This window comes from Stigmatopora argus, chromosome 14, assembly GCF_051989625.1.
Source record: "Stigmatopora argus isolate UIUO_Sarg chromosome 14, RoL_Sarg_1.0, whole genome shotgun sequence".
Lineage (NCBI taxonomy): Eukaryota > Metazoa > Chordata > Actinopteri > Syngnathiformes > Syngnathidae > Stigmatopora > Stigmatopora argus.
The window spans coordinates 13,774,915-13,802,870 of NC_135400.1; the positions used below are offsets into that span (position 1 = coordinate 13,774,915).

General features: G+C 40.0%; 2 protein-coding genes across 4 annotated transcripts; one reads left to right on the forward strand and one right to left on the reverse strand.

The window, feature by feature from the left end:
* Positions 1–1,603: 1,603 nt before the first annotated feature.
* iqck (IQ motif containing K) lies at positions 1,604–27,886 on the reverse strand. Its single transcript, XM_077618548.1, has 13 exons — positions 27,726–27,886; positions 27,038–27,099; positions 26,691–26,853; positions 26,528–26,625; positions 25,342–25,394; positions 25,190–25,267; positions 24,380–24,464; positions 21,007–21,118; positions 19,482–19,710; positions 10,950–11,025; positions 7,338–7,445; positions 6,741–6,874; positions 1,604–1,748 (listed from the first exon to the last, which is right to left on the reverse strand). The coding sequence occupies exons 1-9, from the start codon at positions 27,814–27,816 to the stop codon at positions 19,496–19,498; spliced, it is 957 nt and encodes a 318-aa protein (XP_077474674.1). The 5' UTR covers positions 27,817–27,886; the 3' UTR covers positions 1,604–1,748; positions 6,741–6,874; positions 7,338–7,445; positions 10,950–11,025; positions 19,482–19,495.
* Positions 3,035–15,728, forward strand: gprc5ba (G protein-coupled receptor, class C, group 5, member Ba). 3 transcript variants are annotated; one of them, XM_077618545.1, is made up of 4 exons: positions 3,035–3,468; positions 9,818–10,845; positions 12,132–12,298; positions 14,695–15,728. In XM_077618545.1, exons 2-4 carry the CDS (start codon positions 9,822–9,824, stop codon positions 14,737–14,739), a joined length of 1,236 nt encoding a protein of 411 aa, XP_077474671.1. In that variant the 5' UTR covers positions 3,035–3,468; positions 9,818–9,821; the 3' UTR covers positions 14,740–15,728. The 3 variants fall into 3 exon arrangements, with proteins under 3 accessions (XP_077474671.1, XP_077474673.1, XP_077474672.1); XM_077618547.1 differs by having other exon boundaries at positions 3,037–3,468; positions 12,132–12,274; XM_077618546.1 differs by lacking the exon at positions 3,035–3,468 and adding an exon at positions 8,963–9,316.
* Positions 27,887–27,956: the final 70 nt, after the last annotated feature.

The following is a 27,956-nucleotide window of genomic DNA, read 5'->3' on the forward strand; positions in this document are numbered from 1 at the left end:
CTATTCTGTCCTCATGTTTCTCAAATGGCTGCAAACAGGATTTAACCCTTAATAGGTCAGAGTAAGGTCAGTGGAATAAAGGCGTCCGCAGGATTTACCTTCCTCTTTTATACCCTAAAAACCCGTGACCATACGTTGAGAATGACTTACTGTCCTTTAAGCCTTAAAGGTCATTGGGTGGTTAAGACAATTCGCTGCAATAAAACCAAGATGGACGGTATAAGATAAGGGGGAAGAATTGGGGTGGTATATTTGGTTGAATAAACTCAAACACTACAAGTCTTTGTTATGGTTTTAGTTCAGGTCAGCTGTATTGATTAAGTAAGGGAATAAAAATTCAGCATGAACAGAACCGAGTCAGAATAAAAAAAGATTTTTAAAAACAATTTTGGTTCATTTCAAGAGGTCGCTATTATTTTCATTCATTTTCTATACTGCTTATCCTCACAAGGGTTGCGGGGGGTGCTGGAGCCTATGCCAGCCAACTATGGGGCCCTGAGTTGGTGGCCAGCCAATCACAGGGCAAGAGGAGACAAACATTCACGCACAAACCTATATCTATTGCTACTGTAAATGGACATTTTATGTCATAATTTAATCTGTGAAATTGCATAATTTTGAATTTGTGAGTATTCAGGGAGGTGTACTACTAAGATTGACCTACCTTGACTGCAAACTATGAAAAAAATCTTGATAAACAGTACCACAAAAATGGGACATGCAACCTTGAACAAAATACGCATTTATCAACTTTAATTTGAATTGTCTCTAAATGTAATAAGTGAAATTGCATCATTTTAGTACATCACTAGTCAGAGAGGTTTACTACTACAATTAACCTACCTTGCCTGGTAACTATAAAAAAAAATCTTGATTTACAGTACTACAAAAATGGGCGTTCCGTCATTTAACCACGAAAACGTGAACGTCCCCTGTCTTGACCGCAGTGAACATCAATGTGTAAAACTCAGCTATCAATCCGTCAAATTATAATCCACCGTGTAATCAACCACTAGTAGGCTCAGGCCTTCCCATTTACAGCCAATTTATGATGATTGCCGTGCTAACGAGCCCCCTTGTAGCGTATCGGCGGCGTCCCCCGGTGATGATATATGAAAAGGGCCGTTCATCTCGACAGTGGCTTTCCACCTCATCTTCCTGGGTTGCACCTGTCACATTAGCCTCAAGTATTCAGCTGCTACTTTATCTCCCCCTGCCTCCCTGTCACATCATTAATCGTGGATTTATGCTGAAATTGCCACAAGTAAAAAGGGAAACACCCACCAGCACAATGTGGGTAAAAGGTGGGTGTGACAGACTGGTCCCATACCTGTCAACCTCTGCCGATAACTGCCCTTATAAATGATTATGATTCCCCTTACAAACCCCCAAGAAACCTTACAAACACCGGTACGGTGTTTGTAAGGTTTTTTGGGGGTTTGTAAGGGGAATCATAATCATTTATAAGGGCAGTTATCGGCAGAGGTTGACAGGTATGAATATGTTCTGTTTCAAATATGGTGTGAAAATTTTACAGTGCTAAAAATGAGAACATGTTGCCATTTTTATAAAGGGTTAGTGTTATGAATATATATTTTTTAAATGGAAGGCCATAAAATGAATATGCAATGGTTAATATAAGAAAGATGATGATTTAAGAAGAGCAGGATTCCAATTTCTTTTTTTTTTCCTCAAAGGGCAACAAATGGAATGATGGGTGTCCTAGTGGGAGTGTGGGGGTCGTCATCCTAAAAAAGACCCCCCATGTGAGATGGAGTGGAGCAGCTGAGGCGACCACAATAACAAACGACACAGCAGCTTTGACAAGTACACGGAGATAACAAGACACTAAACAGGAAATAAGATTGTTTCACAATAAGACGGGGTTTTTCGAAATGAAATGCAAGTGGGGGTGAGGGTGGACATTATGTATGCATATTTCATAAAGTGGTTGAATATGGCAGCTGAATTTTTGAATGTGGCCTGCAATGTATTTGCGTGGGAGCCAACGAGTGCTTTTAATGATAAGTTTAGCGCCTTGGATGCTAGTTTGCAACCACCAGTGTGCAGGAAATGCATTCCTTTAGCAAGGAAAGCACATTGTAACTTGAGTTTTGTGATTAAACTGTAATTATAAATGATATTTTTACTGCTACTCCATTTGGTGTGCATGATTTCAACAATAGGGGTCACTGTAACAGTGATGCAGACAAACCGAGACGACTTTTAGAACTAGAAATAGTAAGTACATATACGAGTGACTCAGAAAAATGTTTGTTTATCTTGATTATGTATGTAATTGAACAATTATTGCGATAGTTGATTAATGGAGACATTCCATATGTACAAAATGGCCAAATTATACTCGTTGAGTTTCTCAAAGGTAAACATTTTCTCTGATTTCTGTACTTTTAAATGGAAACAGACTGATTTGTAATATATCAAAATAAATATATGCTTTTGCTTTGGGAAACATCAGCAACATAACTAATTAGTCTAGTCCAATCAATTTAAATGTCTATTTCTGTCAACTGCACTGAAAGCTTGTATAATATTGGATTGGATTGGATAACTTTATTCATCCCGTATTCGGGAAATTTCATTGTGGCAGTAGCAAGAGGGTGATTCTTGATATTTAAGAGGTCAGTTCTGTTACATGAAATAATTTATATATAAAACAAATATTTAATTATTTTGTGATGTCTCATTAGTAAATTGGGGCTGCCATGGCAGCTTTATTTTGAAGGACAACTGGAAGTCAATTGACCATTAATTCGACGTTACATTATACGATTTCATTGTTTAAAAAAAATACAATTATAAAAACATGCATTGCACTGCCAAAATAGTGCTCGAGATAATTCCAACTGTCATTGCGCATGCGTGAAAGATTGTCAAACTATCCAGCCTGCAAGTATAGTATTTTAAATCCTTTTTTTGTCTTGTCTGTCAGTCAGTCAGCAATTCGAAGGACGTGTGGAGTCAATCTATGTCTCTACGCGCGTGCGCGTGGGTGTGTGCACGCGCAGAGTGGGAGGAGGGGGCTGCTTTGGGGGGGCTAATCTGCACGCGCGTTATGCGGAGCGCAGTTTCGGCTCGACCGGTTCGGCACCTCGCCGCTTCCTCCGTGCGGGCTTTATCATTTTTTTAAATACAACTAGGAAGATGCTTAACCCCAGGATTTAGACGCCACCAAGGGAATATCGAATCGATTTCGGATCTCTCGGTTTAGCGTTCCATGCCATCCGGGCCGCTGCGACCCCCGCCGGTTCCGAGAGCGAGGCAGTCGGACGCATCAGGGCCGGCGGCGAGCGCGTCTACGCGGACTGAGAAGGCGGACGACGCGGGGGACGCGGTGCTTTCCGGTGCTTTCCGAAATGTGACATTTCGTGCAGGGATTGTCGTCGATTGTCGCACCTCCTTCCCGAGTCCACACAGCGGAGGATCCGTTTGCATCGATTAGAAAAGGTCGGTCGTCGTGCCACCCTAAATGAGCTTTATTTCATTTCTTATCAATAACCTGCATAGGATTTCATTGTATTCCTATTTCTTTTCAAATGGAATTGGTTCTGCTCGGTTCTGTTGCTTACACCCCCCCACCCCTGCCACCAACACACCCACACACACACATACTATACAGTGGGATATTTTGGGGAGCGTCAAGCAGTCCATCATTGTGAAGAGGTGAGGTGTCATTCTTTATTCCAGGCACACACACACACACATACATACATATATACACATTTACACACACACACACACGTTTGTAACAACGCTGCCTCAAACAAACACTCTTCTGGAATGCCCTGGGGAGCCTCCATGTGGCCATCATTGGGAGGGGGGTACTGGAAAAAGAGCATTCTCTCTCTACATGTGTGTGTGTGTGTGTTTGCATTCAGCTGCTCCTTAGGTCAGCTAAAACCAAGAGTGACACCCCCCAACACACACACACACACACACACACACACACACACACGCACACACACCTATTTTTTTAGGGAACCCCACAAAACAACCAACCAAGCTCAAATAGCCACTCAGGAGCCATTACAAAGGATCTTTGAGGGGAAATGAGCATCCAGGGATGCATCAGCATGAGTGCAGGTCAAGTCTTTGACTGCCATCGACGGCCATTGACGTCATTGTTTGTTTTATTCACGGACCATATGTTTGCATTTTTTGGTGATTTATCACGGTGTGCAAGGTTGCTGGTGTAGAGGGACATAGAGGACTTTAGAGTGGACTACAGTGTATTTTGTTTTTCTAATGTATTATTAAAATGGTGAATAAATAGTAATAGTAGGCAGAATTCACCAGAATGCAGTTTTGTTTTGGTGATGTTTATCTCACATAGTACTATGTCAAGGTAAACAAAACAAAGAGGGCTACATCTACTGTACTGTAACAACTATAGTTCAGGACAATTAAGCTAATGCTAGCAAAGTCCCTTTAAGATAAAGTTTCTGAGGTCAGAGTTTATCCAAATACTGCCCTCAGATGGCAAAGGCCAAAAAGAACATATCAATATCCATTGAAATGGACAAAAAAGCGAAATGCGTCCAATTTGCTTCAAGTGAGAGGACTAACAGCGATTAATCCCAGCCATTGAGTTAAAGTTGTTGTTTTTATAAAATCCAAAACTGGGTTATTTTTCTTCACTAATATTTATGGATGAAATGAAATCTGAAATGAATTATATATGGGCATCACCAGGGAAATTAAATTTTCACCAGCTTTGAAAGCAACTTCGCATCGTGTTTTTCCCAATTTCAAATCATTTTTTTAAAACATACATGCAAATGGAATCAAACTAATGGTTCGCAAATCTGCAGTTGTGGGTTCGAATCTGTGGCTCCCTCTGCTTCCCCTTTAATTTGCATCTATTTCACACACACAGACACTAAAATCGCCCCCACAAGCATTAACATTAAAGACACACATCTCATCACACCACACTTTTCATCTTTTACTGTATACTGTCAACAATCTCCTGCAAATCAAGTGCATTGGCTTGCGTGCGTGGCGTTTATTTATGTCCCGTGAAACAGTCTACGCTGACCACATGACCTGTCGGCTGTAAACATGACTCGTAGTCTATTTTGAATACTTTAGGAAAGCCCGCAATCCGAATCCCTGAGCCATAGCAGGCGTTTACGTGGTGGTTTGAGATTAATCACTGGCACCGCTAATTGCCAAGTCAATTAGCATATGGTCCTGCCGCAATGCTAATGAGCCCTAATTAGGACGGCGGGGTCGCCCGGAAGAGGCTGGCAAATCTACTTTCAATTTTTCCGCATGTTGACTCCCAGCCGTTACTTCTTCCACCGGTAAAATTTCATCATAAACTGTTTTAGAAGATAAAAATATATATATTGATGACATAATCGCAGCGAGTAGAATCAAATAATTGTCTGATGTTGTTGGCATTGTGTCCCGTAAAGGGCACGAATGTCAGGCAAAGAAAATAAAGGCACGATGAGCAAACAAGGGCGACGTTGTGTGAAAAGTCCCTCCCAGCAAGCATGTGTCATGTCAGCAGGTCCGTGAGGAACAAGATGTAATGCTCAAATTGTCCTAACTCACAAGTTGTTCTCGCTCAAGACACTAGAAGATCAAAAATACGCACTTTTAGTATTTTGTACCCACGGATTACTAAACTGCACACACAGTTTAGTTATTTGTATCCATATATTTGTATTTGTACGTATGCGTATGACACCCAAATGGTTATTAGTCATATTGGGTACATTCATGCATTCCTGGGGGGTGCTGGAGCCTATCCCAGTTGACTATGGGCTCTAGGGAGGGGACACCCTGAATTGTGGTCAGCCAATCGTAGGTATTGGGTACAGTTTATTAATATATATAACATAATAAAATATTCTCTCGCTTCAGTGACAGTTGAAATTATTGACGCACTGATATTAATTATGAGCAATGTGAGGTTTTTTAGTCTGAGAAGAATCATGTAAATATTTTTTTTGTATGTTTACTCCTATACTATATGTATACTATTGATGTTTTTTTTCCCAAAGCATTTAAGAAATTAGAGAATATTTATTAATATTTAAAAGAAGGTTTTAAACAATGCTATAAGGCACATGTGTCAAAGTAGCGGGCCAGGGGCCAAATCTGGCCCGCCGCGCCATTTTGTGTGGCCCGAGAAAGTAAATCATGAGTGCCGACTTTCTGTTTTAGGATCAAATTAAAATGAAGAGTATAGATGTATATTAAATTTCCTGATTTTCCCTCTTGTAAATCAATAATTGTAGTTTTAAAAAACAACAACTGTGTTTTTAGTTCAAAAATCATTTTGTAAAATCTAAAAATATAGAATAAACATTGTTTTAGATCTATAAAAAAACTGAATATTCAGGGGCTTGTAATCCAGTTCTTTTAATCTATTTATAAAAAAAAAAATCTAAATATTTTATCTAAAATGGTCCGGCCCACATGAAATCAAGTTGACGTTAAAGCGGCCTGCGGACCAACCCAAGTCTATAAGAAATTAATAGTAGTTGTCGATTAATCGATTTACTCTCAAACTTTCATTGATTCCGATAGATCATAAATTCATTCGCTGCCAAGCCCTCCCACTTCAAATTTGACTGCAAATCTACTAGTGCACTGAAAGAGTTTTGGTGCTTGTAATGTAAACACGTCACTTTTGTTTGAAGATAGCAATAGACGAGCGAAACCACACAACTAAGTTAGAGTGACATTCCTGGGTGAGATCTTACCAGAAGCAAACAGCGGATTCAGCTGCAATCCCCAGTGGCGTCGTCCACCGGCGCCGTTCCTCGGCAAGATGACCCGGTGGCCTCACCAGCTGGATCGATACGTCGCCAGATGCACTCGTAGACACACACATGAGCTATAAAACAGATGGTAACACAACTTAGTATATGGAAATAATCCACTAAATACGCTATTGTTTCTGTATGGTAAAGTGTGGTAATTCATGATGATGTTTCAGCACCTTTGACAACATTAGACGTCCAATCCGTTTTGGCAAGGCCAGTCAAAATGGATTGGACGTTTATTATTGTCATTTTTTTTCTATGTATGGCACATATAGTGGATTGAATCCCAACATAGCCTATGTGCAGCAGCACAACTGGCAGAAGCTGGATCCTTCCCCCATCTCGGTTACATAAGATGCACAGAATGGAGGCAAAGAAGTGCAGTGGGGGGGAGGTGGGGGGGTACTAAGCTGAAATGGCATAGAGAGGCAAGGGATGTAATTGGGAAGGAGACGCAGACATGCAGTGTTGTGTTGAAAGCACAAAGACGAAATGGAAAAATGGAGGATGGAAGAGAAACAACAGGAAGCAGACCTTGCAAATGATTTTTTTTCTTCCTCTTGAGCATCAGTTCGCTCGCATTGTTCTCCAAAAACGAGGCTTGCTGGCTTCAAGTTGCTTGTCACTTCCAGTTGAAGTTTACTGTAGAATTCAGACAAAACTAGAAAATTAAATATTGCACAACTCGATTCATTCAACATATTATTTTTGATGGGCTATGAGGAAATTGCAGGTTAACTAAATGACCTTGGAATAATCCCAAAAATGGATGCATAAAAAAACTTTAAAATTCCTTTTAAAAGTAATAATACTTTTTTGAGCAGCACTGAACAAAAATAAAACATTACACATCTTTTTGTTAAAAGATTCAAGCTTATTTTTGCTGTCTTTTGGGGGGGGGGATTTTTAGAAGAATTTTACAAAGACAAATTGTATTTTTTTATTTTTGGGATTTTTAGAAGAATTTTACAAAGACAAATTGATTTTTTAGTTTGTTGATTTTTAGAATAATTTTACAAAGACAAATTGTTTTATTTTTTATTTTTTATTTTTTTTTTTAGAATAATTTTACAAAGAAATTGTTTTTTTTGTTTTGGGGATATTTAGAAGAATTTTACAAAGACATTGTTTTTTTTTGTTTTTTGGATAATTAGAATAATTTTACAAAGACAAATTGATTTTTGTTTGTTTTTGGGAGTCGTAGGAATAAACCCCAAAATATTATTCCATGCATTATATTGTTGATGAATTTTTTTCTGACTCCTATTGGCTAGCCCACCTACTCAAAACAGAAAAATAATGTGATTTCCGTCTTATTTGCGACATTTTGTGGGTGCATACGAAGGTCTATTTTGTGATTTTTGCACGTGACCTCTCGCATGTGATTGTGTATATCACCACTGGCTCTTTGGCGCTCGTGTGTAATGCGTGTTCCCCGCAGCTAAAGCAACCATCTGTGTGAGGAGTGACAGTGTGACAAGTCGGGTGGGGGCCAGGGTCTTCCCGCCTCACGTGGTGAGGGTCTCCACGGTCTTCTTCTTCGTGCTCGCTCGTTAGGAGCCGACAAAGAAGGACGGCACGGCGGTGAATCGAGGAAGAAAACGCAAGAGGTGGAGCTGTCCTCTCGGCTTAATACGGACGAGGCGAGTGGTCTCGTCTCTGTCAAGGTGGGGGAGGTAACCATGGTTACCGGGGGGAAGGGGGGGGTTCCGGGGAACAACGCTTTTTGAGCTCGAGTGCATCTCGAATAGGAAGTCGGTGTGCGCATTGCAAACCGCTGTTTTTGTGTGCGGGTTTTAGTCGACGACTCGTTGTTGGTTTGGCGGGGGTTGTGAGCAGGGGGGGCTTAGGGGGTCTTGATGATGATGATTTCCAAAGCAGGGCAACGGGGAGGGACAAGTTGAGCTGGTGGAAATCTCTGCAGGATACATGAAAGCGCTGTAAATATACATGAATATGCATATTCTAAGTCTCCTGAGGTGCAAAAAGACGTGGAGGAGGATTTCGCTTAGGCGTTAAAATAAGTTTTTCGGAATTTATTAACAGGGTGGCGGCCATTGGCGGGAATAGACACTCATTTTGAGCCCAGGTCAATCGCAGGATTGGCAGCGGTGTGATGATGTCATCACAGAAGTGTGTGATGTCATTAGAAATGTCATTTTAAAGCTTTGTGATGGGGATTGCAGTTATGAAGGACAGCTGTATTTTAGAAATATGAACAGTTGCACTGTAAGCGTTGAAAATCGGATTTGAATTGTTCAAGTTATTATGTTTCTTCTGTCCAATTTGAGATTGTAGGTCTCTTAAGATTTGGGAAAACATGGCCGGAGAAATTGAAAAGTGTTTGGTTTTCAGAAATGTTTGACCAAAGCATCGGGATATATTTTACGGAAAACTAGCGGCATGACCTCTGCGCTTAGGGTTTGGCAAGAATGATGGAAACTAATGGAAAACGAGCAACTTTGCGCTATTTGGGACATCAGGATGCAAACTTGGTAGTAAAAGTTTCTGAGGTGAGAATTTATCCTTGCAAATAAATCTTTGGATGTTAACTCAGGAACGCCATTGCGGCTAGTTTAAATGGATTGGCGTTAGCTATAGCCAAAATAACATTGACAGTGAAAGTCTTGGTAGTTCTGGCCTTTAAAAATGGAGTGGAAAACAGCATTTGTTTCAAAGGTCACCATTGCTTCTCCTTGACTTCTGTGACCAGAATCGCCGCTTTCGGACATTTTTCCGTCTGACATATCTCATACCTGTCAACCTCTGCCGATAACTGCCCTTATAAATGATTATGATTCCCCTTACAAACCCCCCAAAAAACCTTACAAACACCGGTACGGTGTAAGGTTTTTTGGGGGGTTTGTAAGGGGAATCATAATCATTTATAAGGGCAGTTATCGGCAGAGGTTGACAGGTATGATATCTGTCTTGTTTTTTTTTCTCAAGAGAAATTGCATTTTTTGGGACATTTCCCATCTGACATCTCTTTTTTTTGTTGCTGTTCCCTCCAGAGAAATGGCGTTTCCTCTAGTCCTGTTCCTGCTTCTGGTCACCGGCGGGACTAACGGCCAAGAACCCGAGGACCCGGACTCGCTCCCCCGGGGCTGCGGCTGGGGCATGGGGCGACCCTACACCCTCCTCTGCGACCTGGACGCCGTGTGGGGCGTGTCGGTGGTGAGCGTGGCGGTGGGCGGAACGCTGGTGGCCGTCCTGCTGTCCCTGGTCCTGCTTTGCCGCCTGCGCCACATCGGCGAAGCGGAGAAGCGTAGCGGCGTGGGGCCCCTCCTACTCCTGCTCCTGGGCGTGGCGGGCTTGTTCGGCCTGAGCTTCGCCTACCTGATCGAGCGGGACGAGTCGCTGTGTCTTCTTCGGCGAGCCCTGTGGGGTCTCCTGTTCGCGTTGTGCTTCTCCTGCCTCCTGGTTCAAGGCGTGCGCCTTCGCCGGGTGGGCCGGGAGCACCGCGGCCCAGGGGGCTGCGCCCTGACCGGCCTGGCGTTGGGCCTGAGCGCCGTGCAGGGCATCATCGCCGCCGAGTGGCTCCTGCTGACCGTGCTGAGGGAGGGTCGGGCCGCCTGCCAGTACCTCCCCGTGGACTTTTCGCTGGCTTGCAGCTACGTGCTGGCCTTGTTGCTGGCCGCCTCGGCCGCCGCGGCGTTGGCCCTGTGCGGTAAGACGCGGCAGTGGCGCTGCCACGCCGCCTGGCTGCTGGTCACCTGCCTGCTGTCCCTGCTGCTGTGGGTGGCCTGGGTGGGCTTCTACCTCTACGGCAACGCCTGGCTGGGGAAGTCGCCGGAATGGAACGAGCCGGCGCTGGCCGTGGCGCTGGTGGCGCAGGGTTGGATTCTGCTGCTCTTCCACGCCATCCCCGAGACGCACCTGTGCATGAAGCCGCCGCCGCAGCCCACGGCGCCGGACTACTTTGATACGTCGCAGAGCTCCACGCGGATGAGGGAGACCAGCTTCGACGAAGACATCCCGCTCTCGCATAGGCAATTCGTGGAGAATCAAGGATACGGATACAACGATGACAACACTGCAGGTACGCCGCCATCGCAACCGCGCCAGAGGAATAAAAATGATGGATTTTTCTGGAAATGTGTGGGAAGACGGTGCTAATTTGACAAGTAGAATGACTAGGCTTACTTTTATCCACAGTTCAGGTAGTTGCCATCTTCAGTTTTGTAAATGTGATTTCACTCATTGACATCTGATTGGTTACCTAAAAAGAGAAGAAAGCAAATGGGATTAGGACTGAGGTTTAAATGAACGGCAATATTTATGATGTATTCTTTGAAAGGCTTTACAATGAAGATTGTAGGAAGATGATTCGAGTCAGGGGTGTGCGGGCCGCGTTAACGTCAACTCGATTTCATGTGGGCCAGACCATTTTAGATATAATATTTAGATTTTTTTTTATAAATGGATTAAAAGAACTGGATTAAAAGCCCTGAATATTCAGTTTTTATAGATCTAAAACAATGTTTATTTTAGCTTTTTTTAAAAATATTTTTAGATTTTACAAAATGATTTTTGAACTAAAAACACAGAAAAATTTGATTAAAAAAATACAATTATTGATTTAAAAGGGGGAAATCAGGAAATTTAATATACATCTAGTATACCCTTCATTTGAATTTGATCCTAAAACAGAAAGTCGGCACTCATGATTTACTTTCCGGGGCCACACAAAATGATGCGGCGGGCCAGATTTGGCCCCCGGGCCGCCACTTTGACACATGTGGAGTAGATGAACTGTTTCACTGTTACTTCACACATAACTCATTGGATGCTAACCATACAATACTTTCAAATATAGCTGAAACTACAAAATTGAATGGAACAACCTGAAAAAAAGTCTAAACTCATTAAAAAAAATAGTCAACAGACCTTGAAATTTGAAGTTTTGATGTAACAGCACTTTGTTATCTGAATTATGCACATGTCATAACTTAGCATAATGAGTGCATTCTTAAAGACAATTTGAGCAGTGGTGATGATTAAAGTGAGCTGAATACAACTTTTTCAATTGCATTTTTGTGTATAAAAATATCATTAAAGCCAATAAATTGCAAGAGCTTTCTGTACCATTGCTATAAATCAGAATTACAATGATTTATCCTATTTTCTAGTGTCACCCGCCCGCAAAAAAAAACAGACTTCCCCTCATACGTCAGCATGAACAAGTGCACCTCCATTCATCCATTCATCCCAATGGCCAACTGAAAGATGCCTTTTTTTTTCTACTCATTCCACAAATTCTCCCTGCTTGCTCATCTCCAAACGTCTACTGCCTCAAGTCAGCGAGTGACTAATATTTCCGTCTAGGCCTGAGAAGGAGCGGCGGCGACGGCCCACACAACAGCGGCGGCGGCGGCGGCGGTGGCGGCGCGGGCGCCAGGCCCAGCGCCCCCTTCCGCAGCAACGTCTACCAGCCCACCGAGATGACCATGATTCTGAACGGGGGAGCGGTGAGTACATCCTCCCAATCGCAGGTACACACGCCGCTTACATGCCGCTGCGACCGATCGACCGACCGACCGCCAACTGGACTGCATGCACATTCATGTGTGCGTCCCTTTAAAAAAAAAGAAGCAAGGTTGAAGTCTAAAGTGTGTGTGCATGTTCTTGAAGTGGTTTTTGGAAGATATTTGAGCATTTATTTGACATTTTCATTATTGAAGGATCTTAAGTATGTGCATTTACAGTGTTTTCTAACTATTTTCCTGTTTTTAATCTCATCTAATCTCAATAATGGAATTAAAGTAGAGCAGCCCTGAAAGACCAAGATTGCTTAAAATGAAATAAATCAATCCTTATTTCAGATGTGATTTATTCTGGTAATTATACATTAAAACTTGTATTGATTGCATTCAAGTTTTATTTATTTCCATTTTTATTTATTTCAAAATGTTAATTTCATAGTTTTTTTAATTTTATTTTGGTGTTTAAATAGATAAAAAGTTTAATGAACACATTTCCAAATTAAAAAAAAAAGCAATTGGGATGAAATATGTAAATAAATGTGAATGGGAATCTATAAATATTGAAGTTTATTTTGAAAAAGTCAAAAATAAATATTTGAAATAAGTAAAATATTAAAACACTATGAATAAATATAAGTAAAAATAATAAAATTGAAATAATGTTTTGCATATAGTCAAAAATAAATATTTGAAATAAATCAAAATATTAAAACATTATGAATAAATATAATAACATTGAAATAATGTTTTGCATATAGTCAAAAATAAATATTTGAAATGAATCAAATATTAAAACGCTATGAATATAATTAAAAATAATAATAAAATGGAAATAATGTTAGTAAAATGAATTTTAAATACATTTTGCAATAATTGGCTTTTTCTTTTTAATTTGACACCCAAATCCTCCAAAATAAAGATTCCCGCACCCTGTGGGTAAAAAAAAACTAACCGTAAAAGATGTAAAACCGCATCTTTTCCTCTGAACGAGTTCAGCTAATATCAAAATGAGACAGAATGAATGCTCAAATGCGGTTTGTAAGCACACGCATGAACAGACTTTGACACAAACGGTCACTCAGCTGACTTTGATTTGTGTCTGGCCTATCGGGAAACGAGTGTGTAAATAAGCCGCCACGCTATCTGTCCCGCCGTTCATTAAACACGACGAATGGCCGCTCTGGTTTTTCCATTTAGCTGCTATGCAACTACTAAATTACCTCCTGCACTTAGCGTCTAAAATATATCTCCTTGTCACTATTTTTAACCATGCTATGGTTTCTCTCATAGCATTACTGAACGCTACCAAACGATTCGTGGCGCGCATTCACTTGTTAACTGCAATAACATTACATTAATATTCCCATTGACTGTGCTTTATGCTGCCAGCCCTTCCGCTCAAAAATGATTGGAATCTAGTGCTGTCATCGAGTCCAATACAACAATTAGATAGACATTTTTCAATATTGTCATACACTGATTGCGCATGTGTTGATTGGAGTGACCAATATGCACTTTCAATGTGCATGAATGAGTATGCATGTATTTTGTATTTTACTTATATTTGATTATGAAGCCTATCACGCAGGCGTGTCCAAACTTTACAACAGTTTTTCATCTTTACGCACTTGGTGTATTTAAATCAGAATTTCCTGATGATAATATATAATGATTTTTTGGGACAAAAATGTGATATATTTGCCAATCAGGATTTAATAATGAAATATTATGTACTAAATTATAGTTACATTTCCCCTGAAGCAAGAAAAATTGTGACTTTTGATGATTTGCTGTGTGACATTTTAGAGAAAGAAAAATATTCTTTTGACAAAACAGCAAATCTAAAAGATATGGATCAAAGATTTTCTACTATTTTGGATCATATCAATTTGTTACTCTATCAAAACCCTAAAGTTCACTATTTTATAAAGTACAGTCCACCTGGGTTAAGATTTTTGGACGAAGTTTCCTAAATTTAACTTTAAAAACATCACTCAATTTTTTAGATAAGTAGAAAAGCAATTTGTCTTGCAAAATTAAACAGCAGGTAAACTAAAATGCTTTTTACCACCTTAAAAAGAGCAAACAACATTTAAAAACAACTGAATTAACATGCATAAAAGCTACCTAAAAAAAGCTTAAATGCTTAAAAGCTACATGGAAGCAGACATTGACTTTGACTACTTTAAATAGAATATTTGTTCTAATCCATATAACATTTCTATAGTTTTCCCACTTCGTCTAATGCTATTTTCAAAATATGTATGGCGGGCCTTAACTGGCCCCTCGAGTGTGACTTTGGACACGTCTTTCGTAATAGATAAATCATATATCTAACTACAAATGGCCCAATTTGTACATGACAACAAATTTAACTCGCTACCTTCCCGTGCCCCACGCCACAGGTTCCATCAGCCCCGCCCACTTACACGGGAAGGCAGCTGTGGTGAGCTCGGCGAGATGACCACGAGGGACCGACACGAAGTTCCTAAAAGGAGGCGATCGTACAAAAAAAATTTAAAAAAAATACACAGATGCCACTATTACTCTGTACAGACTCTGTGCCAATCAAATACTGCGTGTAAAAACAAGGCCATGGAGGACAGAGCCAATCGTCTTCGAGCACACAAATTTCAACCAGCAGATCTTAAAAAAATATATTAACCGTTTTTAAAAAGTGCTTTTTCTTCCTTAAAACTGTGAACATATTTCATCCGGCTCTGTCCTCCATCAGTCCTGGCGGTATCAAAACAACGACCCCTTTTCGCGAAACTCCGCCCCCTTTACGTTTTTTTTTGCATGGACACAAAAAGTGACAAGAAAAAAAAACATCACCCGCACAGAAGCGACGGAAGCGAGGATTAAACGGCGAGGAACTTTATCGCACGGGAGGACGTTTCTGCAAGACGACGCTGTTTTTTCAAGCAATGTGTGCGTGGGTTTTGCAGTGGGAGCGAGACTTGGGCTTGCACTTGAGAAGCTGTGTACATACTGTAGTAGTGATATATATATATTTAAATATATATGTCTAAGTATATACATTGGGGAAAAAAGTCCTGCTTGCTTGTTTACTTTTTTTTGCATTATGAATTCATGAATTAGCTTTAGAATGTTTAAATCAGTGTTTCCCAACGTTAATTGAGCTGAGGCACATTTTTTATTTTTTCATGCCAGCATTTTTTATAGTGTTGTGATTTTACTTTAAAAACTATGGGAAATTATTTTTCATTTTTGGGGGTATTTTTTGTCTGTTAAATCACTATCATAATGGATTTTTTAAAGTGTGTATTTTTACTATTTGTGGTCAGCAGCACAGTTTGATCCTCAAAAAAGTAGTTATGGATATTGATGATAATTATTCACAATAAAAAAATACAACATATTGAAAATGACCTAATTAGGAAATGTCGCTGATTGCATTATTTGGGTTTTAGTTGTGTTTTTTTCATTCCTAATATTTATTTTACTCATTATATATATATATTTTTAATTAATTTGGTGATTCACGGCTAAATAAACAATCTTTTCCCGTCTCCCCAAATAAAAAATATTCAGAAATTGGAACACTTAATAAAAACGTACTGTAAAAATACCAAGAATAAATACATTTTACAATAATGTGCTGAGATTTAAGCGGTTGGGAATCACTGGTTTTTACACAATACGATGTGACAACTGCTATTATTTTTTTATGGTTGCTTTTCATTCATGCATTTGCGTGCCGTTGTTTTACATTTTTCTTTGCAACATGATTTTCAAGTCTAGGCAGTGCATATCTTTTTACGCATTAGATGACAAAATGGCTGTGAATAATAATGAGTGGCACTTCATGCGCTAAAGAATAAACAAAAAAAAGACAAAAAACTAAAACGGGCGCAGTAACTGACTTTGAGGCCAAGCCAGGGTTAACATGTTCAGGAATAATTGTTTGCAAAAGAGGACTCACTAACAACATGGATGATGAATTGTAATTCTAATTCTAATTGCAAAATGGCAGCCAATGAGTTAACATGCAGGAATTAGGGTTAATAGCACAGGCTTCTTTGGATTCATTGACTACTTGAACATAAAGTGTGAGTTATTTCCGAACATTTTCGACACTTGATGTGGATGTCGGGTTGAAAATATAACACCACGTGACTGTACATTTTACACTGTCGACTACCTTCCAGTACGTGTGCATGCTCGGCACCATTTCTACATGTAGACCTTTCTCTCGCGACGTATTTTTCAATACTATTTATGTGGAGGTCATGTGAGAACATTTCAGTGTAAACGTGGGGTGACGACACCAGCCAATCAAAGTGCTCAAAAGAAACGGACATCTAATGGACCCAATCAGAACTTTTTGACGGGAAGTATGGACTCTTCCATCTCATCAATTGTCCGTGTTATAAATGTGGTGAATTTGCACATTTCTATGTTAAGTGAAAATGGGGCGGGGCAATCTCACTTCCCCCACTCCTAGGTTTGGATTTGTCCTGTCCTGTGGCATGTTGCCTTCGGACTGTTCCATGTGGACAACTCGGCGGGGGTGATCTAAGTTTTCACAGCTGTGACTGTGCAGCGCCGCAGCATGCTAACGTAGATCTTCATTCATCCGACCTCCAAACCACTACTAGCAAAATACGATGACAAAAGAACCACTTAACTCTTTCTGTAACTAATTCAGGAAAAAAATGTTCAATAAAAGTGTCATGTTTAGTACGTTTGATTAAATGTCAATTTCTTGTCAATGTCATTTTTATCACCCAAAGTGGCGGGCGGACCTAGCAGACATTTTAACACTGAAATACTAGATTACCGTATTTTCACGACTATACGGCACATTGTATTTTTAGCCGCAGTGTCAGTAAAGAGTGCTATTTCTGTATTTTACACACACAAAGGACGCACCGTTTTAAAGACGCAGCCATGCATGGCAAAACATACACCAGCAAACACGTTTTTAAAAAGGCAACGGAAGCAAAACTGAGTTCGGTTGTACTTTCTTTAGCCATTTTACAATGTACTCACGTCACCATCACCCATAAATCCATCGAAGTCCTCATTTTCTGTGTCCGAATTTAACAATTGTCCAAATGAGTCATCGAAAACGCTGAGTTATATACGTTCGTCCAGGCGGCCACAATCCATTCGCAAATAGTAGCTAGCGTAACTATTCCAACGCTGTCTTCCATCCTTCGTAAAGCTGTCTTGATGTCGATGTCCAGGCCACAATCCATTGGGTGTATTGACAAAAGAACTATACATCCCAGCAGTCACTGCACAGTACTTTTTCTACGGGGAAAATAGTAGAGTCGGGGGCTGCTTGCCGTAGTTGTGAGAGCTGTAGAGGATGGTGTACCCTATCGACTGATTTATTTTATTTTATCGTGATAACAATTTTAGTATTGGTCCATATATAAAGCGCACTGGATTATAAGGCACCCTGTCTATTTTGGAGAAAATGTATGTGCGCCTTATAGTCGTGAAAATACGGTATAGTTCTGCACGTCACCCAACAAAAACCACTTCACGCATCTAGAGGCGGGGGTCCGGATCCCATTGCACCCCCCAAAAAACTCCGCCCCTGGTCTGTGTCTCATCTTGTTGCCCACAAATGTGATTTACTAGACACATTTTTTTTTGCACAGATTGCCCAGCAAATGGCTGCTATCCGGTTTCAGCCGAGCCCACATTGGACTTAGTGCTATCAAATGTCCTCAGAATGAAATAGATCATTTAATCACGCCACCCAACAAGAGCGGCAGCTGTCTCTCATGCCCCAGAACGTGCGTGGTGGGAGATCCGTGACCCTTATCTCGCTTTCTGAAGCCGAGCACATTGGCGGTTTATCACCACCAGACCACACTGAGGAAAAGTGTCATACTTTGTGGTGCTAGGAGGGCCGGAAAATGGCTAACATGGCTCATACGGCAAAGAAAAGGGCGAAACACTTCCATCCCTTGATTCCTGTGTGTGGATTTATGTACATAATTATACAAAATTAATTCATTCCAGAAGTGGTTTCGTAATTTGGGATTATTTTTTTGTAAATAGAGACATATTGTACATTCAATTAGAATATTTTGTTCTATCATCTTTATCAAGAAATATGTTTTTTTGGAGTAACTAGATCAAGGGTGTCAGACTCGGGTTAGTTCGGGTTGGACCATTTTAGATATAATATTTAGATTTTTTTTAATAAATGGATTAAAAGAACTGGATTAAAAGCCCTGAATATTCAGTTTTTTATAGATCTAAAACAATGTTTATTTTAGCTTTTTTTAAATATATTTTTAGATTTTACAAAATGGTTTTTGAACTAAAAACACATAAAAAAATGCTTAAAAAATTACAATTATTGATTTAAAAGGGGAAAACCAGGAAATTTAATATACATCTATACTCTTCATTTTAATTTGATCCTAAAACAGAAAGTCGGCACTCATGATTTACTTTCTCGGGCCACACAAAATGATGCGGCGGACCAGATTTGGCCCCCGGGCCGCCACTTTGACACATGGGAACTAGATCATTAAAAAAATGGCAATACTAGTCAACATTAAAATATTTCAAGGTTCAATGATAATCTGAAAGGAAAAAGGTGTGTGTTTGTTTTTTTGCCCCTTTTTTTCTATCACCTGCTTCCTCACTTGGATCATTTCCTGCTAAACAATGAGTCTGCTGCACACTTCCTGGCTTCAGTGGAACTATTTTGTGATTTTTTTTTGGTACGGAAATACGTGACTGCTGACAAAATGACATGTTGATGGTCTGTGAAGCTCAAGCCTTGGATGCTCCTATCATAGCATAAATCCCCGCTTGGTCGCGTTTGATCGGTTACAAGCGTTTTAATGCCCCGTGTGACGGACGGGTTAGTGGCCTTGTAAATGTTAATAGAAATTAGCTGTTAGCATAATGTCACAACAAACACTTATTTTACTGCTAGGGGGTTGGCAGGGATTTTTTTGTCTGCATTTGACGGATATATCGATTTGACATCGATATATGATATTTTTAAATTATTTTTTGATGATATAAAGGAGAAAAAAAAGCATCTTTAGCAAAACCAGTCCATTGAAAATGATGTTTCTACCAGCAAAATTTTAAAAAATTGTTTCTAGTGACCTTGAATTCTGAAATTTATAACATTTAAGAATTGAAATTTTACATTTGAAAAAAAAAATGTAAATGTTTTGTGACACACCTCCACCGCGTCCTTTAATTGGACGTGGACGACGACTTGCAAGTAGAATCGGTGCGGCTCAGCTCGTCCAAATCGAGCCGGTAGGGCATCAGCATATCGCTGCCGTCTGGGGTGATCAGCGGGGTGGGCAAAGCCGTGCTCAGCAGGGTGGGCGACACCACCGTGACACACACGTCAGAAATTTCCGATTCTGTGCTTTCCGTTGTTTCCTGTGTCATGGATGTGCCCACTGTGAACCAACAAAAGGTGGATTTAGGTCACAAAATAAGTCCAACTTGTACATAGTCCTCACACATCACACTTACAGTTGTATGCTCTAAAACACATGTGTCAAAGTGCCGGCCCGGGGGCCAAATTTGGCCCGCCGCATCATTTTGTGTGGCCCAGGAAGGTAAATCATGAGTGCCGACTTTCTGTTTTAGTGCTGGAGCCTATTCCAGCTGACTCCAGGCCAGAAGCGGGGGACCCCCTGAATTAATGGCCAGCCAATCACAGGGCACAAGTAGACAAACAGACAACCAATCACTCGAAGCTAGGGTCAATTTAGAGTGTCCAATCAGCCTACCATGCATGTTTTTGCAATGTGGGAGGAAACCGGAGTACCCGGAGGAAACCCACGCAGGCCCGGGGTGAACATGCAAACTCCACACAGATGGATGTGACCTGGATTTGAACCCAAGACCCCAGAGCTGCGAGGCCGACGCCCTAACCACTTGCTCCACCGGGCCACACTTTAATTAGTTTTTGTTAATTTGGTAGAAAAACTTTTCCTTTTTTATACATCAAAAGTAGCAATACTGCCGTTATTTTACTGTAAATATTTTTTAACAGTGCATATTAATCATTTATTATTATATATATTTGCCATTGACAGTGATAGATGTCTAAGGATGACAGGCAATGAATGACTATTCATTGGCTGTCAGCTCAAATGGATTGGACATCTACTAGTGACAAATGATTGTAAACTGATTGGACGTCTATCTATTTTTATTGACCCAGTCAACATACGACAGGATCAAAATATGTTCCGCGAATGACGACGGCACCTGTTGCCGGTTCCGTCACCCCCGTGCCCTCCATGGGTCACTGATTGTTTTTACACCAGAGCGACTTGGACACCGTGCTGTGAAATGTGGAATGGCAGCTGTTCCCGGTTCACCTTGGAGGGGAAAAGAGGGGCCACGAGGGGGCTTCCCGAAAACAAGTCCACTTTTCTATTCCCTTTTTTTTCTCCTCTCGTCACACTTGAAACATAAGTGGAATTAAAGCGATTTGACCGGCATGCTGATCTGACTATTTGCAAAAAAAGGGGAGAGTGGGCTTGAGGGGGGGGCTTAGTAGACTGAAGCCCCTCCCTGTTAGATAGAATGTCAGGTCAGCAGCCGTGCTGCGGCGAGGAATGTGCGCGAGTTGAAAGCGGCGGTCAATGCACGAGAGCCGGTTTGCTTTTTCTTTGGCTTTTGGCGCTAAGCTCTCACACGACCTGGCGTGCTGCAAAAAAACGGGTCACGGGGGGTCTCACCTCGCCTCTCGATGCGAACCCAGAAGTCCGTGACGGCCTTGGAAATGTCGCGGGTTTCCCTCAGGGTCCTTTGCCATCGGCGCAACTCCTGCACGAGAGGCTGTGCCCGGATCTAAGAAACATTAAATAAACATCATCACACACTCATCTTATTCACTCATTTACTTCCATTGATGTCTAATCTGTTTGGATTGGGAGGGTTGGCAGTGAATGATCTTTGCCAAGCCTCCCAGTTCAATGCTTTGGATGTCTATAGTCGTCAATGGCAGCCCATTAATAAATATTTTGATACTTTTTGCAGTGTTGGAATGTTACATAAAGCGTGCACGGCATTGTTAATTAATTTATGATGGTGACAGTTTGAATTAGGGACACATTAATTAACATTATTTCCTGTGGGAGTCCAGTCCCATATCGGATTGGCTTGACGTGGGAGGTTCCACTCATTTTAAGAACAGTAGAAAAATACTTAGAAAATGAGAATGAATGCATATCGAAATAAAGAAATATATGCATTTAAATCCAATTAAAAGTAAACAACACAGCAGTGAAAAACATGCTGTGATAATGTGAAAGAAACCACCGAATATATGAAAATTGAGAATTTTTCAACTTTGACAATAAAGAAAACAATGTTTGAATGCAAAACAATGTACAGTTTTGTGTTTACGTACATAGGCGCATTTAATAATGGGTATTAATGGCTATCTATTTATGTCTAAAATGCCTTTGCTATTTCTGCATCCTCACCCTCTTGCTACTGTGACAACGAAATTCCCCGAATACGGGATGAATAAAGTTATCCAATCCAATCCAATTAATTGGGTCACATCGTCAAGGGAGGTTTTAGTTTTATCAACCAAATGCAGAGTCTTACAGGACACATTCCAGCCGAATGTGCTTCAGCCTTTCTTTTCAAACATTTCATGGAGCAGCTCGTTCAGGCGGAAACACAGACCCACTTTTACCGTTGACTTCACTGCGAACTGGGTGACTGCCAGTATGTGTGTGTACCACTCTCAGTTCTTTTCGCCCTTATGTCAAGTAGAATCAGCACTCACACTGCCCTACTTTTTTTCTTTAACAATACACGAGGAGCACAACAAATGAATGAATGTGGACTCCAATAGCAACCTGAAAGACTCGTGTTCTCCAACACGGGTAAATGTTTGCTTTCAAGAACTTATAACGTCTCGGGGTGATGTGCGGAAAGGTCACAGAAGTCAGAAATTGGTTTGCATTCAAGGTTTTTGAGGATATTTGTAATATCAAACAGAAGAAGTGAATTTACATTTTTGGGGTAATGAGGTCAAAGGTCACAGAGGTCAGAAAAGGAATTTTGCGATAGCATAATAACGAAATAGGCTATTTAACTCAAATTTTAAGGTCAATGATATGATGGCAAGTGAAGGAGGGGAGGATGTGGGAAGAAAGTGCCCGAATATGGTGATGCTTTGAATCTGGCTGCTTAGACTGTCTGCTTTTTATTCCTCGAGTACATAGATCTATCTGCATATTTTATGATATGACGAGGCCACACACCACATTTATTGGGAGCACGTTGACTTTTAATAGAACAATGCGGCTTACCTTCATATTTCTAAAATACCAAAACTGCAAATTAATGCCCCTTTTAAAACATTTCTTATAACCAATCCTACTGGAAACCAGTGTACATGTTGTGCTACTTAGAAATATGCGCGTTTCAACTCTTTAGCTGTCACTGACAACGACAATACGTCCAATCTGGACTGAGCCGACTGAAATTGATTTGATTGGACGTCAATCCCCATCTAGACACCATCGATTTCCTGCCCAAAACCACAACACATCCCAAAATAAGCAACAAGCCCTCAAAAGGCAACGGCATCCACGTGACTTGGAGAAGCCGAGAGCTAAACCCCGACCGCTTTCTCGCGGATCCTTTGCATTATTAAAGGCTTTACATAATTTCTTTGCTGACGACTGACTTTTCTATTTTTTCCCAGCCGACTCACATGGTTGGCCACTAAACGTAAACCTCCCGGCGAACGTTTTGACGTTTTTTTTCTGACTAACTGTGAACTCTGGCACGTCTTATCCATCAGCTCAATGAGTGTGTATATCCATACGTGCTAGCATAACATTCAAAGGGATGCACGGACCAATGGATTAGCAGGCAGTGTTAAGGCACACGGTGTAAAGACGATTATGTAATAATGCATTGAGACCCCCTTGCTGGAGTTTGACAGGACCAGAGACGAGAGACAATCGCATTAAGAGAGCTTGTTTTCCACTCGCGTAGACTGTGTGCAATGTTTTCATGCAGATGTGAAATATACAACACACACACACACAGACACACACAAAAAAATGCTTGTTTTCCTTCGTTACACTGCAGTCAAAGCTGCGTCACGGGGGGTTATATAACAAACGAGAAAGGGTAAGAATGTGTGTGTATGAGAGCTCCAGGCTGACGAAAGCGAAAAATTTGCTTGACTACAAACGATAATCCTGCAGGGATATGCTAACGTCAGAAATATTTTTGCTGTTCGAAATAGAAAGAGAACGACGCAAATATGGATTTATCTGAATACGTGAAGAAAAGGTCTTTTTTTTTTAAAGTAAGAGGACGAGATACAAAAGTATCTCGTAACTTATTGTTGGAGTTGTGCTGCAACTCATCTAATCCTGTGCTCCCCTTGCTAAGCAGAAGATTAGAAACAGCTCTGGATAGATAATTAATACCTTTTAACAATGTCAGTCAAAAGGGAACATTTGTTTGCGCACTAAACAAATTCATAATGACTTCCACCCATATGTGATCACATGCTTTTTTTGCAAGGACACAAAGATGTGAAAGATGCACAACACGGAAAGACGCACTGAGCCACCGGCGTGCTTAAAATATCTTGTGTATTTTAAATAAATGATGAGGTGCTTGTGTCCTCAAAGACACCAAAACCCTCAGTCAACCCTGCAGCTCTTTTTTTATTTTTATACCGCATTCAGTGAAAATTGCTGTGTCTTTTTAAAAAGGAGGAAAGGACGTGCTATTAAAAGTAGAAGTTACTTTTTACATGTGATGAATTTACCTGCAACATATGCAGTATTCATCAAAGGCATCAAAGAGAGCCACATCATCTGTATGAATGTTTACTATGTATTTTAAATGATTATGAAAGTGATGAAAATGGGGGACGGGGGGGGGGATTACATATAGTAATATTAAATTGTCTGAATTGTAGTGTGTTGTGAGCAAACAGGAGTTTATTTGAACTGAACATCAACTGAAGGGATGAGTGTTTATGTTATATGTTATAGTGCCCTCTAACGGTTTTGCAGCGGTAGTACTTGATTTGGATTTTTGGGATTTTTGTCTGGTTTCATGTACCTTGTAGCCCCTCCAAAAAGACTGGATGATCAAGGCAGCCTGGTCGTCGCTCAGCTGCAGGTACAGAGGGATGGGTGGTCTCGGACTAACAAGGTGGGGAAAAAAATACAAAAATGAGTGAACTCGTTGACAAATGTTCATTTGCTACCAGCATTTCCAATTTAAATATGTTAAATGTCTACTAAGGATGGAAGTCATTATGCATTTGTGTTTTTTAAGAGCCACATAGTTAGACATGTATCATCATCAATTGATAATTGTAGATACATATTTATGTATCTGTATCTGTATCTGTATATCTGTATGTGTATATCTGTATGTGTATATCTGTATGTGTATATCTGTATCTGTATATCTGTATCTGTATATCTGTATCTGTATATCTGTATCTGTATATCTGTATCTGTATATCTGTATCTGTATATCTGTATCTGTATATCTGTATCTGTATATCTGTATCTGTATATCTGTATCTGTATATCTGTATCTGTATATCTGTATCTGTATATCTGTATCTGTATATCTGTATCTGTATATCTGTATCTGTATATCTGTATCTGTATATCTGTATCTGTATATCTGTATCTGTATATCTGTATCTGTATATCTGTATCTGTACATGTATATGTACATGTACATTAATGTATTTATTTATTAACTTACTTATTACCTATCAATCTATGTCTAAAATGTCTTTTGCTGTGTCTGTATTCTCACCCTCTTGCTACGGTGACAACGAAATTTCCCGAATACGGCATGAATAAAGTTATCCAATCCAATCCAATATTTCTGCGACATGATGACACTTACTGCATACTGAGCCAAGCTCGGACAAATGGGATGTTGTTAAATTGTCGTGGGGGTTGTCCTTTTCTGCGGGGGTTGTGACTGGGAAGGAAAGAAGCAATACATCAGCATGGATGAATGGAAAGGATGAAAATTACAAATAGCATGTAACTTACTTGTAGAGCCACTCCACCAGGAAGTCAATGGGATTAAATGTTATTACCTTTTTCTGAAAGACAAAATCAAGGTGGAAAATGAACATTGGAAAATTTCCAGGCCTAAAATCGTTTTGTGTTTGTTATGATTTGTCTTTTGCTTTCTTTTCATTTTAAATTTACATTTAGCTTCTCTTTTGCCCTTTTCACATCTTGCGTTAGAGAAAATAATAACGTCTTCCAATATTGTGTGCCTTGGAAGAAGGAGTGAAATGTTGCTTTTAAATAACTTTTCATTATGCATACACGATGAGGACATATTCATTAAGCCCATAATATTTTCGTAGGAGAAGAAGATAATCCTTTGCCATTCCCAAGAGGCCTCATTTACATTTTATTCCAATTGCGAAAATTGACTTTGACGGCAAGCGTCACACCATCGTGTGGAAGAAGGACGCTTTTGTTGAGCCTCTCGGGGGAATCTTTATGGCTTTTTCTATTTCTCAGAAAACAAACTTTATCTTGATTGGAGGAGGGGAAAAAAATACAATGAACTCACGGCTTGTGGAGCGCGTGAGACAAAATAAGGCTATAAAGCCCATTAAAAGCATCATAATACTTGGCTAATTCATTTTTTTAAAATTGGCTAAATCTGCAGCAATGAAATAAAAATCAAGGCAAATTTTACATTTTAGAGTTGTTGTACTATATAAATATATTTAGAATGAAATAAATTAGCACGGTGGAAGAGTGGTTAGCATGTCCGCCACACAGTAATGAGATCGGCGGTTCAAGTCCGGGCCCCAGCCTTCCTGTGTGGTGTTTGATGGCTCTCCCTTTGCCTGCGTGGGTTTTCTTGGGGTACTCTGGTTTCCCCACACATCTCAAAATGAGGCATGGTAGGCTGATTAAACACTCAAATAATTGTCCCCATGTATAAATATGTGAGTAAATGGTTGTTTGTTTATATGTGCCCTGTGATTGGCTGGCAAGAAGTCCGGCAGTATACCCCGCCTCCTGCCTGTGATAGGCTCCAGCACCCCCGCGACCCTTGTGAGGATAAGTGGTTCAGAAGATGAATGAATTGAGAAAGTGCAGTTAACAAAATAGGAGGAATGCTAAATGTAATTTTAAATAATCATAGCTTAGCTTTAGCTAGATGTGGATTTAAAAAAAAAAATGAATATGAATTTAGCATTTTGCAAACCTGCAAACATCCTTGCTTCTTTGCTTCCTTCAGCATCGCTTCGAGCGCGGGTAAAAGCACAGGGAACACCTTCTCTTCCATGTATTGTGTGACGGGATCTGCCGGACAAAAACAAAGGCGAGAGCGGACGCTGATGATAAACTGACAAACGTGGATGACTTACGTTGAAAGGGTTGCGGGTAAAAAGGAGGTTGAGCTCCTTTTCGGTGGTTGACGGGAGGAGGGACCCCAAAGACGGAGAACCCCGCGTGGGCTGGGTAGTGAAGAAGGGGGTCCAGGTCTAACAGAAGGGTGTTCTCCTCCTCCTCGTCATCTTCCAAGAGGCTCTGAAAGTTGGAAAATAATTAATTCATTTATAAAATAAATAAAATGTATTCATTTTTTTCCCATGTTTATATTGTGGCTTTATCTTGATCCGTTTTTTGTTGCTATATGTTGGTGAGTCAAACTAATATGTATATATTATTTGCACAGTTCAGTTGTATTTCACTTTTATTTTTAATTTTTTACCTTGGAGGAGGAGGCTTCCGAACATGTCCGATCTGGAGCAGTGGGTTGCTTTGCTTCAAACTCTAAAAACAAACACATCATTTTAATTTAATTACTTCTTTTGCAAGTACATGATTATTCGACTCCATCAAAAGTAATCAATCATTAGACGTATGCAAAGTTATTTTTTTTTAGGTTCTTAACAGTAAATATTCGGATTCATGTAGTCTTGTTTTGGTTCACGTTAATGTTATAGGCAAACACATTTTTGGGCATAAAATGTTATTAAATATCCTTATATTAGTAGCCGTTGGACACCAAACATTCAAAAACTAACTCATTAAATTCCATAATAAATAATAAAAATTAAATCAATGTCATTTAAAAAAAAAAATCTATAAAATATAGAACTGATGAAGACAAGAACGCCAACAATAGGAATGTATAGTTTGAAAAAAAAGGTATTTTGATCGGGAATGTGATTCATTTGAGACTATAGCTATTAAAAAAACAGCTTATTTCAAATATCACGTAAAAAGGCACACATTTTAAGTACAAGGATTTAAAACACTGTCACAGCTAATGACAGATACAAAAAAATGCAAAGGAATTCCTGACATATCAATGCAGAGCCATATTTAAACCAATTTCAAATTATTTGCTACTCCTACATATTAAATTTACAAATAAAAATGTGGGATAATCTTACCAGCACACACATCTTCCCAAAGGGATTTTTTGGCACTTGGTGTGTTTGACGTTCGAGAGGACTCCTCATTTAGGTGACAAAAAATATTCATTCTCTAAAAAAAACTATATTGTCTGCTTAATTAAAAAATAAGAATATTGCAAATACAGTAAAACCGTCGCTTTTTTCACTGATTGCTTTGTTTCCAAGTGGTTGCTAGGCAGTCAGTCGTTGCTAAGGAATCCAAAACAC